This window comes from Entelurus aequoreus, linkage group LG03 (assembly GCF_033978785.1).
Source record: "Entelurus aequoreus isolate RoL-2023_Sb linkage group LG03, RoL_Eaeq_v1.1, whole genome shotgun sequence".
In the NCBI taxonomy this organism is placed as follows: Eukaryota; Metazoa; Chordata; class Actinopteri; order Syngnathiformes; family Syngnathidae; genus Entelurus; species Entelurus aequoreus.
Window position 1 is genome coordinate 53,208,728 of NC_084733.1, and position 14,195 is coordinate 53,222,922.

Genomic DNA, 14,195 nt, shown 5'->3' on the forward strand with positions numbered 1-14,195 from the left:
GCAGTAGGGATTAGAAGGGGAATAAGGTACGTATGAGTAGTACACATACCCATCGATCCGGGCCGCGAGGCTAACGTGGAAAATAGAGATTAAACAGAAAATAAAAAAATGAGATAAAAAGACATTAACGAGAGAGGATACACGCAGCAATATTAAGATCAATTACAGACAAATGATGACAAATTCACCTTGTATTGTTTACTTGTGAACCAACTGTAACCTTCAGCTTGTCACTCATTAGTCTAAAAGCAGCAAGTAATGAACCTTTTGCAAGAAGAGTTTGTTTCTCCAAAAGAAAACTATAGCGCTAAATTAGACCACAGCATCTCCGTCGTCCTCATTAATATTCATGCAGGCTAGGACCTCTTGGCAACTGGGGTCCTCTAGTCACTGCAGTGGGCTTATTTCGCCCATTAATCTCTACACCTGAGACGGGCTAGCAGCACACACTATTTTCCAAATGCCTTCACAGACGACAATGTGAGATTCAACACAAGGTGTACATGAGTGTTTTTTGCAGAAATGTGTGTATTGTCACTCACCCCTTCACTGTTCTGTCCGCTTTTGGCCAGCATCTCCTGAAGGGCTCGTACTGACAGGGACTGTTCCAGCACAAAGGTGCAGATGCACAGGTCTGGTGGGACATACTGGAGCAATAGAACAGAGTAGCTCGGGTTAGAAATAAGCACAAATCAGTGAATTTGATCATCGCTTTTGAAAGTTCAAAAGCACATGCAGTTAATGGTTGGTAGGGCTCTGACTCCCTCGGAATTAAAAAAAAAACATGTGGTATTACATTTATGTGTTTAATAAGTCCATGCACTCATTCTTCTCCTGTGTTATTTTGTTGTAAAATCTCCTCACTACTGTGCACCTCACCTTATGGCATTTATTTGCAGTTTATTGTTTGCTTAGCAAGAATAATGATGTCACACTTACATTAAAGACATTTCAGGCTGTAGAAGGGCATGGTGAGTAATAAATGTTTCTGCTAACACAACATTGTTGAATAGATAAACGGGCACGGACCAACCAACCCAGTGAAGCAAGAGATTCCACTCAGCCCAGAAGGACTTAAACTATGTTTAGTCGTAGATCCAATTTTGGTACCAATGGATACATTGAAGCGGTAAATCTAATAACAGTAGCTTGACAATTTGATGTGATACGTTAGCACATACCATTGATATCATTGGCAAGTAGCAAGCAGGACACTAATTAAAATGCATTCTTTGTTCGCGTTTTTGTATTTTTTTTGTCTACACTGCACTATATAACTATTAATAAATAATATCTGGCCGGACACAATTCCTTAAAACTACAAAATGGCTGTCAGGGCAGAGAAACAGTCTCTGAATGGAGGGGTTCATTCGCATCAAAGAATACAGCCTCCCAAAACAGCTCATTTTCAAGAGACAGTCAGAAATGGGCTTGAAGATGGGTCTGTAAAGCAAATTGTATGCAAATTTTGACCACAGCACCACCATTACTTGTTATGTAGACCAGTGGTTCTCAGACTTTTTTCTCCAAGTAAGAAAAAAACTTGGCTCTCAATATACCACAATAATAACCAATTGTAAACTACAGTAGCGCAGTAGATCTAAGTATTCAATAAAAACAAGGAAAAAGTTTTATTCAACAAGTGTATTTAATATTTTTGGCCACTGTAACATTACACACTTTGAACAGTAACACTATGTTTGAATCAGTGGCGTGCCGTCACTAGAGGCAGGGGAGGCACGGCCTCACCTGCCATCATGGAAAGAAAAAAAATGTAAAAAGAAAAAATTTTTTATTAAATTGTTATATGTATCCAGTGATAATACTAAAGTTATTTTCCATTTAACTTCACCAGTTTTAGATTATTTGTATTTTTATTTTCACATTTGCCGTTCAAATACTGAGAAGAGACAGTGCGGTGATCAGCAGCCAGTTGAGGCACGTCACTGAGTTGAGCCTCACCATGGATTGCGCAATGACTCGGCTAACTGCTGGCCTGCTGTGCAGTGAGACCGTATTGCTATATGAATTATATTATACATTTCCATAGTTTAGTTAGCTGAGGTATATAATGTACAGTGTATTTTGTCAACAACTGTATGTGTGTAACGTATTTCTTGTGCTGAGCGATCATAAAACTGGAGGCTCGTATCATAACCCCGCCTCCTGGTGCCAAGCAACTCCGCCGCAGAATACACCCCCGACGGGAGCGCCGCGGCCACACCAACCAAAGCCCACACCCAAACCCTCCACGTCCAAGACCGAATCCACCCAAAAAAAAGTCACTTAACAAGAAGCCAAAAAGTGCAAAACAATGCTCGCGCTGCAGGAGCCGCGAACGACCGCAGGGACACAACATTAGGTACACCTGCACTGCAGGTTCATATGTTTTTAAATTTGACTGTGATGATGCAGTGTGCCTCACCAGACATTAACCTCACCGCACGCCACTGGTTTGAATATAGGAACATAAAAAACTGTCCTATAATCGGTATTTATTTGGCGTACCACTAGATGGAGCCCGCGTACACCACAGTTCGCCATCGAACAGTCAATCTTTGGGACCCTATCGGTCGATCGCGAATATATCATAAAAACATTAGTGACAGGCACGCATTTTAACCCCTGAACACAGCCGCATGCCTCACCTCTCTTCAGCCTCACATCCTGTTGCTCTCAACACTGCGGCCACCACACCCCTCGAGTACAGCTGCACACTAAACACTTGCTCGTCTCACAAACGCGCATGGCATGACGTGCACAAAAATCATCGAGCTGCCACAATGCATTAAGGCTGATTGTTGCAAGGCATCTGACATTTTCTAGCATCCAACATCAAACAACAAAAACAGATGTAAAGAAGAAAAAAAAAAGGAAAACCGAGAGGGGAAAGGGGGTACGACAGAGACAACAACAACAACACCACAACATCATCAATATGATATGTACAAATATGATAGGAAAAGTGATAGCAAAGTAGCAGTTAATGAAGTAAATATTAATAACACAAAAATGACAATGAACATTATTGCACTACAAATGGAGAAATACAAATACTAATAGAAATAGCAATAATAATAACAATTAACTCTATTATCAACAATCCAATTGTTTCAAATGCAGCAATACATATACGTAATGATAACTTGAGTCACAAAAGAAAAATGGAGGGCAAGACAGAGAAGCGAAATGTATTAACCTTGTAGATTTTTAAAGTAACAATAGGTTAAGCTTTGTCAGTTTGCCGTGTTTTACCCAGTTTCCCCGAAGGGAACAACGTTAATATATGTTTAATGAAACAAGATTATATGCATGAGTGTATGTATGCATTTGTGTTTGTATATTTACAGTATGTGAATATGTATGTTTGTACAGTAAGTGTGTGTATGGATGTACTGTATGTACTGTATTTGTGTATGTATGTGGGAGCATATGAACCTATGTACTGTATGTGGGTAAGTACCAATGTGTGCGCGTATCTATGTATAAATATATGTACGTACGTGTGTATATATGTATGAATAATTGTGTGTATTTGAACTTGTATGTACAATATATTGGGTATTGTGGCCAAACAGCTCAATTTTTGTTTCATCTGACACATGGACAAAGATAAGACCTTCTGGAGGAAATTTCTGTGGTCAGATGAAACAAAAATTGAGCTGTTTGGCCACAATACCCAGCAATATGTTTGGAGAAAAAAAGGTGAGGCCTTTAATCCCAAGAAAACCACTCCTACCATCAAGCATGGTGGTGGTAGTATGCTCTGGGCCTGTTTTTCTGCCAATGGAACTGGTGCTTTACAGATAGTAAATGGGACAATGAAAAAGGAGGATTACTTAAACGTGTGGACAATGCTGAAGAAACAAGTCCATGTCAGAAAACCAACAAATTTAGCTGACCTGCCCAAATTTTGTGAAGAGGAGTGTCCAAAAATTCAACCAGAAGCTTACCAGAAGCTTGTGGATGGCTACCAAAAGCGCCTTATTTATTACTGAAATTAATTGTTTTTATTTAAACGGGGATAGCAGATCCATTCTATGTGTCATACTTGATCATTTTGCGATATTGCCATATTTTTGCTGAAAGGATTTAGTAGAGAACAACGACGATAAAGTTCGCAACTTTTGGTCGCTGATAAAAAAAAAGCCTTGCCTATACCGGAAGTAGCGTGACGTCACAGGAGGAAGGACTCCTCACATTTTCCCATTGTTTACAACGCCATTGAAGCTAACTTAGCTACGGGACAGCGGCGGCGGCGGGCGTTGTAGCTTCCGACGACACCCCGGCCGCCATCAGAGTCGGCAAGAAACATATATTTCCCCAAAGTTACGTACGTGACATGCACATAGCGACACGCACGTACGGGCAAGCGATCAAATGTTTGGAAGCCAAAGCTGTAGTCACGGTAGCGCATCTGCTATCCAACTCAAAGTCCTCCTGGTTGTGTTGCTGTAGTCCGCCGCTAATACACCGATCGCACCTACAGCTTTCTTCTTTGCAGTCTCCATTGTTCATTAAACAAATTGCAAAAGATTCACCAACACAGATGTCCAGAATACTGTGGAATTTTGGGATGAAAACAGAGCGTTTTGTATTGGATTCAATGGGTCCGAATACTTCCGTACCAACCATTGAGGTCACGGGCATACGTCATCATACATAAACGTTTTCAACCGGAAGTGTGGCGGGAAATTTAAAATTGCACTTAATAAGTTAACCCGGCCGTATTGGCATGTGTTGCAATGTTAAGATTTCATCATTGATATATAAACGGACAGACTGCGTGGTCGGTAGTAGTGGGTTTCAGTAGGCCTTTAACATTGTTGTATGTATACATTTGACCCAGCAGATTTGGTCACATTTTCAGTAGACCCATAATGAATTCATAAAAGAACCGAACTTAATGAATGTTTTTTGTTTACATAAATAATCTTGGACAGAATATTCCGAACTCAACTTTCCATTTCTATGCTGATGATACTGTCATATACTGTACAGCACCCACTCCTGCTGAGGCCTTTAAATATCTACAACATACATTTGACAGACTACAAGAACAACTTTGCTATCTTCAACTGGTTTTAAATGCAGAGAAAACAAAGTGTATGTTCTTTACCACATCAAAAACTGTAAGATCAGCACTGTGTGAGAACATTTTAACAAGAAATGGGCAACAAATTATGTTAGTATGTGCTTTTAAATATTTAGGATTTTTAATTGATGACCACTTGAGTTTTAAGGAGCACATTCAGTATGTTGTAAAAAAACTGAAACTTTTACTGGGATTTTATTATAGAAACAAGTCTTGTTTTTCTTTTACTGTGAAACAGAAATTGGTGGAAGCAACCTTCTTACCTGTTATTGACTATGGAGATGTGTTGTACATGAATGCTACTGCTGGTTGTCTCCACAAGCTGGATAGTGTGTACCACGGTGCACTGAGATTTATCACCAACTGCGCTCCCCTTACTCACCATTGCGTATTATACTCAATGGTTAACTGGACATCTTTAAGTGCTCGACGCCTCAATCATTGGTATGTTTTCATCTACAAAACCATTCTGGGTATCACTCCATCGTATCTGTCTTGTCTTTTAACAAAGAAACAAGGAAGTCACAATCTTCGTTCAATGAATGTTCTGCAATTTGTCGTACCCAAAGTAAGAACTGAACTGGGCAAGAAAGCATTTAGGTTTTCAGCAGCGAAGGCTTGGAATAACCTACAATCGAATATTAAACTTCAAACCCTTGTTACGTTGAATGAGTTTAAAGCTTCTGTGAAAGGACTGCAGTCTACCTTGTCTGTATGCACATGTGTTATGTGAGCAAGTTTTAATGTCGTAAATGTGATGTTTTATGTATTTGTTTACTGTTTTTAATGTAACCTTGCTGCTGCCCTCTTGGCTAGGTCTCCCTTGGAAAAGAGATCTTTGATCTCAATGGGATTTTACCTGGTTAAATAAAGGCTAAAAAATAATAAAATAATAAATAAATTGTGACAAACAAGTATGTGCTCCAATCACTCTATCACAACAAAATAAGAGTTGTAGAAAGTATTGGAAACTCAAGACAGCCATGACATTATGTTATTTACAAGTGTATGTAAACTTTTGATCGTGACTGTATATATATATATATATATATATATATATATATGTATGTGTGGGAAAAAATCACAAGACTATTTCATCTCTACAGGCCTGTTTCATGAGGGGTTTCCTCAATCCTCAGGAGATTTACGCTCTACCACGGTATCGAGCACTATTTTTTGGATAATCTAATTAAGACACAAATCCAAGATGGCTGCGCTTCAGAGCAGCGGCTTCGTGCGAGCGCTCCTGGAAGTGAGGGCAAAAATACCCCTCAATTCAGTCAATTTCATGGCTGGCTCACAGCGTGTTCACTCCGTGATCACTTACGACCGACTTACAATTCTGGATGTGGAGAGATCGGGCCATTTTGGGCTGATAGATGCGTGTACGATGGACCTGCTCGCTAGCTTGGGAATTCTTCGCGAGCTACATCCAGCAGTGGCCTTTGAAGCAGCGGCGTCGACTACCAGCGGAGACGGTCAGCGAAAGAGACGTAAGCGGTGCGCTCGGAAGCAGAAGCGGGGGTGTCGGGCGGGGCTAACAACAAAGCTAAATGCTTTGTTGTTAGCGGGGCTAACGAAAAAGCTAAATGCTAATCCACAAAGAAGCGCTAATAAGGAGTCTGTTAAGCTAGAACTAGCCAGCGCCAGGCTGGATAACCCCTGCACACATAGCAATTCTTCTAGAATAATATACAACTCACATAATGTTTTTCCTGCGTCAGAGGTGGACATGCATTTTACTGAGGTGGCAAACAATCTAAAAATTCCTGTCATATCAATTCCTAGATATGGTCGAAATTATTTAAAGTGCACTATGCATAATAAACGTAACATTATTAATATTGCTACTACGGATACTTTCAACAAAAACTCCTCAAAACAGCCCACTACCTATAATATGGGCTTTTTAAACATAAGGTCATTGTCTTCCAAAACGTTATTAGTTAATGAAGTCATCAGAGACAACAATCTTGATGTCGTTGGTCTAGCCGAGACCTGGCTCAAACCAGACGAATTTTTTGCGCTGGGTGAGGCGTCTCCTCCTGGCTATGCGGGAACGCATATTGCCCGCCCCATTAAAAGGGGTGGGGGTGTTGCACTAATATACAACAAAAACTTTAGCCTTACCTCGGACCTAAATAATAAATATAACTCGTTTGAGGTGCTCACTATGAGGTTTGTCACACCGCTGCCTCTCCACCTGGCTGTCATCTACCGCCCCCCTGGGCCCTATTCGGACTTTATCAATGAATTTTCAGAGTTCGTTGCTGATCTAGTGACGCACGCCGACAATATAATCATAATGGGAGACTTTAACATCCATATGAATACCCCATCGGACCCTCCATGCGTGGCGCTCCAGACTATAATTGATAGCTGTGGTCTTACACAAATAATAAATGAACCCACGCATCGCAACGGTAATACGATAGATCTAGTGCTTGTCAGGGGTGTCACCACCTCTAAAGTTACGATACTCCCGTACACTAAAGTAATGTCCGATCATTACCTTATAAAATTCGAAGTTCGGACTCATTGTCAACAAACTAATAATAATAATAATAACTACTATAGCAGCCGCAACATTAATACTGCCACAACGACGACTCTTACTGACCTACTGCCTTCAGTAATGGCACCATTCCCAAATTATGTGGGCTCTATTGATAACCTCACTAACAACTTTAACGACGCCCTGCGCGACACCATTGATATTGTAGCACCGCTAAAGCTAAAAAGGGCCCCTAAAAGGCGTACCCCATGGTTTACAGAAGAAACTAAAGCCCAGAAATTATCATGTAGAAAGCTGGAACGCAAATGGCGTGCGACTAAACTTGAGGTTTTCCATCAAGCATGGAGTGATAGTTTAATAACTTATAAACGCATGCTTACCTCAGCTAAAGCTAAATATTACTCAAATCTCATCCACCTCAACAAAAATGATCCTAAATTTTTGTTTAGTACAGTAGCATCGCTAACCCAACAAGGGACTCCTCCCAGTAGCTCCACCCACTCAGCAGATGACTTTATGAATTTCTTTAATAAGAAAATTGAACTCATCAGAAAAGAGATTAAAGACAATGCATCCCAGCCACAACTGGGTTCTATTAACACAAATATGACTGTATATACGACGGACATTGCCCTCCAAAATAGTTTCTCTCTCTTTGATGAAATAACATTGGAGGAATTGTTAAAATGTGTAAATGGGACAAAACAAACAACATGTTTACTTGACCCAATTCCTGGGAAACTTATCAAGGAGCTTTTTGTTTTATTAGGTCCATCAGTGTTAAATATTATAAACCTATCACTTTCCTCTGGTACTGTTCCTCTAGCATTCAAAAAAGCGGTTATTCATCCTCTACTCAAAAGACCTAACCTCGATCCTGACCTCATGGTGAACTACCGGCCGGTGTCCCACCTACCGTTTATCTCGAAAATTCTCGAAAAAATTGTCGCACAGCAGCTAAATGAACACTTAGCGTCTAACAATCTCTGTGAACCTTTTCAATCCGGTTTCAGGGCAAATCACTCTACGGAGACAGCCCTCGCAAAAATGACTAATGATCTATTGCTGACGATGGATTCTGATGCTTCATCTATGTTGCTGCTTCTTGATCTTAGCGCCGCTTTCGATACTGTTGATCATAATATTTTATTAGAGCGTATCAAAACGCGTATTGGGATGTCAGACTTAGCCTTGTCTTGGTTTAACTCTTATCTTACTGACAGGATGCAGTGTGTCTCCCATAACAATGTGACCTCGGACTATGTTAAGGTAACGTGCGGAGTTCCCCAGGGTTCAGTTCTTGGCCCTGCACTCTTTAGTATTTACATGCTGCCGCTAGGTGACATTATACGCAAATACGGTGTTAGCTTTCACTGTTATGCTGATGACACCCAACTCTACATGCCCCTAAAGCTGACCAACACGCCGGATTGTAGTCAGCTGGAGGCGTGTCTTAATGAAATTAAACAATGGATGTCCGCTAACTTTTTGCAACTCAACGCTAAGAAAACGGAAATGCTGATTATCGGTCCTGCTCAACACCAACATCTATTTAATAATACCACCTTAACATTTGACAACCAAACAATTACACAAGGCGACTCGGTAAAGAATCTGGGTATTATCTTCGACCCAACTCTCTCGTTTGAGTCACACATTAAGAGTGTTACTAAAACGGCCTTCTTTCATCTCCGTAATATCGCTAAAATTCGTTCCATTTTGTCCACAAGCGATGCTGAGATCATTATCCATGCGTTCGTTACATCTCGTCTCGATTACTGTAACGTATTATTTTCGGGCCTCCCTATGTCTAGCATTAAAAGATTACAGATGGTACAAAATGCGGCTGCTAGACTTTTGACAAAAACAAGAAAGTTTGATCATATTACGCCTATACTGGCTCACTTGCACTGGCTTCCTGTGCACCTAAGATGCGACTTTAAGGTTTTACTACTTACGTATAAAATACTACACGGTCAAGCTCCTGCCTATCTTGACGATTGTATTGTACCATATGTCCCGGCAAGAAATCTGCGTTCAAAGAACTCCGGCTTATTAGTGATTCCCAGAGCCCAAAAAAAGTCTGCGGGCTATAGAGCGTTTTCTATTCGGGCTCCAATACTATGGAATGCCCTCCCGGTAAAAGTTAGAGATGCTACCTCAGTAGAAGCATTTAAGTCTCATCTTAAAACTCATTTGTATACTCTAGCCTTTAAATAGACTCCCTTTTTAGACCAGTTGATCTGCCGTTTCTTTTCTTTTCTTTTCTACTCTGCTCCGGGGTGGACCGCTAGCCTGTCCATCAGATGGGGACATCTCTACGCTGCTGACCCGTCTCCACTCGGGATGGTTCCCGCTGGCCCCACCATGGACTGGACTTTCACTGATGTGTTGGACTTTCACAATATTATATCAGACCCACTCGACACCGAGGATGTCGTTGTGGCTTGTACAGCCCTTTGAGACACTAGTGATTTAGGGCTATATAAATAAACATTGATTGATTGATGATTGATTGAAGACATGTATATATATATATATATATATATATATATATATATATATATATATATATATATATATATATATATATATATATATATATATATATATATATATATATATATATATATATATATATATATATTAGGGCTGTGAATCTTTGGGTGTCCCACGATTCGATTCAATATCGATTCTTGGGGTCCCGATTCGATTCAAATTCTATTTTTTTTTTCTATTCAACACGATTCTCGATTCAAAAACTATTTTTTTCCCGATTCATTCAATACATAGGATTTCAGCAGGATCTACCCCAGTCTGCTGACATGCAAGCAGAGTAGTAGATTTTTGTAAAAAGCTTTTATAATTGTAAAGGACAATGTTTTATCAACTGATTGCAATAATATAAATTTGTTTAAACTATTAAATGAACCAAAAATATGACTTATTTTATCTTTGTGAAAATATTGGACACAGTGTGTTGTCAAGCTTATGAGATGCGATGCAAGTGTAAGCCACTGTGACACAATTGTTCTTTTTTTTTTTTTTTTTATAAATGTCTAATGATAATGTCAATGAGGGATTTTTAATCACTGCTATGTTGAAATTGTAACTAATATTGATACTGTTGTTGCTAATATTCATTTTTGTTTCACTACTTTTGGTTTGTTCTGTGTCGTGTTTGTGTTTATTGCAGTTCTGAGTGTTGCTGGGTCGGGTTTGGTTTTGGAATTGGATTGCATTGTTGTGGTATTGCTGTGTATTGTTTTGTTAGATTGATTAATTTAAAAAAAAAATAATAATAATAATAATAATAATAATAATAATAATTTAAAAATAAATAAATAAATAAAATCGATTTTTTAAAAATGAGAATCGATTCTGAATCGCACAACGAGAGAATCTCGATTCTAATTTGAATCTATTTTTTCCCACGCCCCTTATATATATATATATATATATATATATATGTATATATATATATATATATATATATATATATATATATATATATATATATATATATATATATATATATACATATATATATATATATATATATATATATTAGGGGCGTGGGAAAAAATAGATTCAAATTAGAATCGAGATTCTCTCGTTGTGCGATATTTGTGTATGTGCATATTAATGCACATACACAAATATATGTACTGTATATACACACACATACACAGACACAGTTACTTTATATAGTATATACACACATATACATATCATTTAAAAAATAATAATCATGAAAACATTTTTTATAAATGAATAAATAAATAAAATAAAAATAATATATATAAATAAAATAATAAAGAATAAATACATTTTTAAAAAAGGGACTTACATATTTATTGAGTGCTTTTCGCTAGTGACTCAAAGCGCTTTACATAGTGAAACCCTTTATCTAAGTTACATTTAAACCAGTGTGGGTGGCACTGGGAGCGGGTGGGTAAAGTGTTTTGCACAAAGACACAATGGCTGTGTCTAAGATGGCGGAAGCAGGGATCGAACCTGGAACCCTCAAGTAGTTGGCACAGCCGCTCTACTAACCAGACCCTACCGCTCCCCCAAGGGGAAGGAGGAAGCCCAAAGAGCCTTGAAGCCAGGGGGGCATGGGCTGGTTCCCGCCCGACAGCGGCAAGCACCCCAGGCCCCCGGGCAAAGCCCCTCGCTCAATCACGCCGCCAGGCTGTAACCAGGGAACACATCGCAGGCCCATCCGATCCCGCAGCACCCGGCACCCAGGACCCTTCACTCACGGAGCGAGACCCCTAGGGGCAGAGCCGCATCCCTGGCTCCCACGGGAGTCAGAAAAATAATTAGAGGTGCCCAAAGAGATTGGAATTCTGTCAGTTGTTGTTTTGATTCAGCAGACACTTTTTCCAAAACTATATGATCTAATAAAAATGTTTTTGTAAAGGTTTATTCATAAATAATTTTTTGATTTCCAATTCATGAGAATAGTTTTCTTGGCGATGCCTAATGCGTTGTAAGGAGGTATGATTTGTTTGTATCAAAATCAGTTGCGGAGAGATCAGCCAACAGGCAGAGAGAGGGGGAGGTGGAAAAATTAATTTATAAAGCTAGTGACAGGTTCTCGCACACTCCACGCCAGAAGTTATTAATGGGAGCACAAGACTACATTGAGTGTAAGCAGTTATTTATCGTAGTATCTGAGCAGTGTACACAAATGTTAGAGTCGCTAAACCCATTTGAAACATTATTTGACCGGTGCAATGTATTCTGTAAAGTTTTTTGAGCTGAATCAGCCGTAAATTTGGATTTTTAATCAAACGAGAAGTATAAAGGCATATTTGTTTCCAGAATTCTGGGTCACAGCCTGTGGATACATCTCACTGCCATTTGGAAGTTGGGATACCTATTGTGTTATCTTTTTTTGATAGTGAAGCATATCATTTGGATAAAGCGTTGGGGGCAAATATTTTGAAGAATTTTACGGTAGTGCGATTACTTTCCCATGTTGTTTTGTTGAATTATTGTTGATTATATTCTAGGAATTTGTTAGGATTTTAAAAGATATAAAACTGTTTCCATTGATGATATGTCCAAGGTATCTGACTTCCTTATCATACCATGTTGGAAAGTTCAATGGTTTCTTGTTTAGCAGAAAATCAGGATTATTCCAAATAGGCGTAAATTGGCAGCGAGTGAGCGGGTAGCCAGTGATTTTCAAAAATTCCCACATAGCTGTTAAAGTAGTGTGTATATTAATACTTTTAAAGCAGGTGTGTTTTCAAAGAATTTGGCTAATAAAGGGGGAAAAAATTGGGTTCTCCTGGCTAAATGATTGTTCAATATCTAACCATAAATTATCTAATACATGCACCTGGGGATAGGTTGATTGGCAACACTAAATTGGCTCTAGTGTGAGAATGTGAGTGTGAATGTTGTCTGTCTATCTGTGTTGGCCCTGCGATGAGGTGGCGACTTGTCCAGGATGTACCACGCCTTCCGCCCGAGTGCAGCTGGGATAGGCTCCAGCACCCCCTGCGACCCCGAGAGGGACAAGCTCTAGAAAATGGATGGATGGAAGTTGGGATTGATCCTTTTTAATATGTATTGTAGTTTATTTGTAAGGAAGTAATGGGAAAAATTCCTTGGGTTTTTGTAATGTTTTAAGGCTGATTCGTACTGCTTTACTTTTCCAAAGAAACTGTTTGATGTGTAAGTCTAGTGATTTAAACCACAAATTTATACATACTCACACAATAGTGCTAAGGCAATAATACATGATTAAACAAGGTGGCAGCTGAAGAAGGACTTGTACGTTTATCACACAGCAAAAACCCGCTAGGTGAACAGCTGATTTTACTACTTCGCCAATGTGAGATAACCATGTGACTTGCGTCCCATATGTGTGACATAGGATGAACAAATATAGTACAGTATTAAAGGCCTACTGAAACCCACTACTACCGACCACGCAGTCTGATAGTTTATACATCAATGATTAAATCTTAACATTGCAACACATGCCAATACGGCCGGGTTAACTTATAAAGTGCAATTTTAAATTTCCCGCTAAACTTCCGGTTGAAAACGTCTTTGGATGATGACGTATGCGCGTGACGTAACCAGTGAAACCGAAGTATCGGTACCCCAATACAAAATAGCTCTGTTTTCATCTCATAATTCCACAGTATTCTGGACATCTGTGTTGGTGAATCTTTTGCAATTTGTTTAATGCACAATGGAGACTGCAAAGAAGAAAGTTGTAGGTGGGATCGGTGTATTAGCGGCGGACTACAGCAACACAACCAGGAAGACAGAGATGGATAGCAGACGCGTTAGCCGCCGAACTCACCTTAACTTCCTCCGTGTCGCCGACCGCATCTGTGATCGGGTGAAGTCCTTCGTCGCACCGTCGATCGCTGGAACGCAGGTGAGCACGAGTGTTGATGAGCAGATGAGGGCTGGCTGGCGTAGGTGGATAACTAATGTTTTTAGCATAGCTCTGTGAGGTACGGTTGCTAAGTTAGCTTCAATGGCATCGTTAGCAACAGCATTGTTAAGCTTCGCCAGGCTGGAAAGCATTAACCGTGTATTTACATGTCCCTG

General features: G+C 39.5%; 1 protein-coding gene across 1 annotated transcript in view; it reads right to left on the reverse strand.

The window, feature by feature from the left end:
* LOC133645924 (ryanodine receptor 3-like) overlaps positions 1-11,835 on the reverse strand; it is a 104,661-nt gene extending 92,826 nt beyond the window's left edge. The window contains exons 1-2 of the mRNA XM_062040853.1: positions 11,677-11,835; positions 543-647 (exon numbers count right to left, since the gene is read on the reverse strand). Coding sequence (XP_061896837.1) covers positions 543-647; positions 11,677-11,835 — 264 coding nt within the window. The remainder of the gene's footprint in view (positions 1-542; positions 648-11,676) is intronic.
* Positions 11,836-14,195: the final 2,360 nt, after the last annotated feature.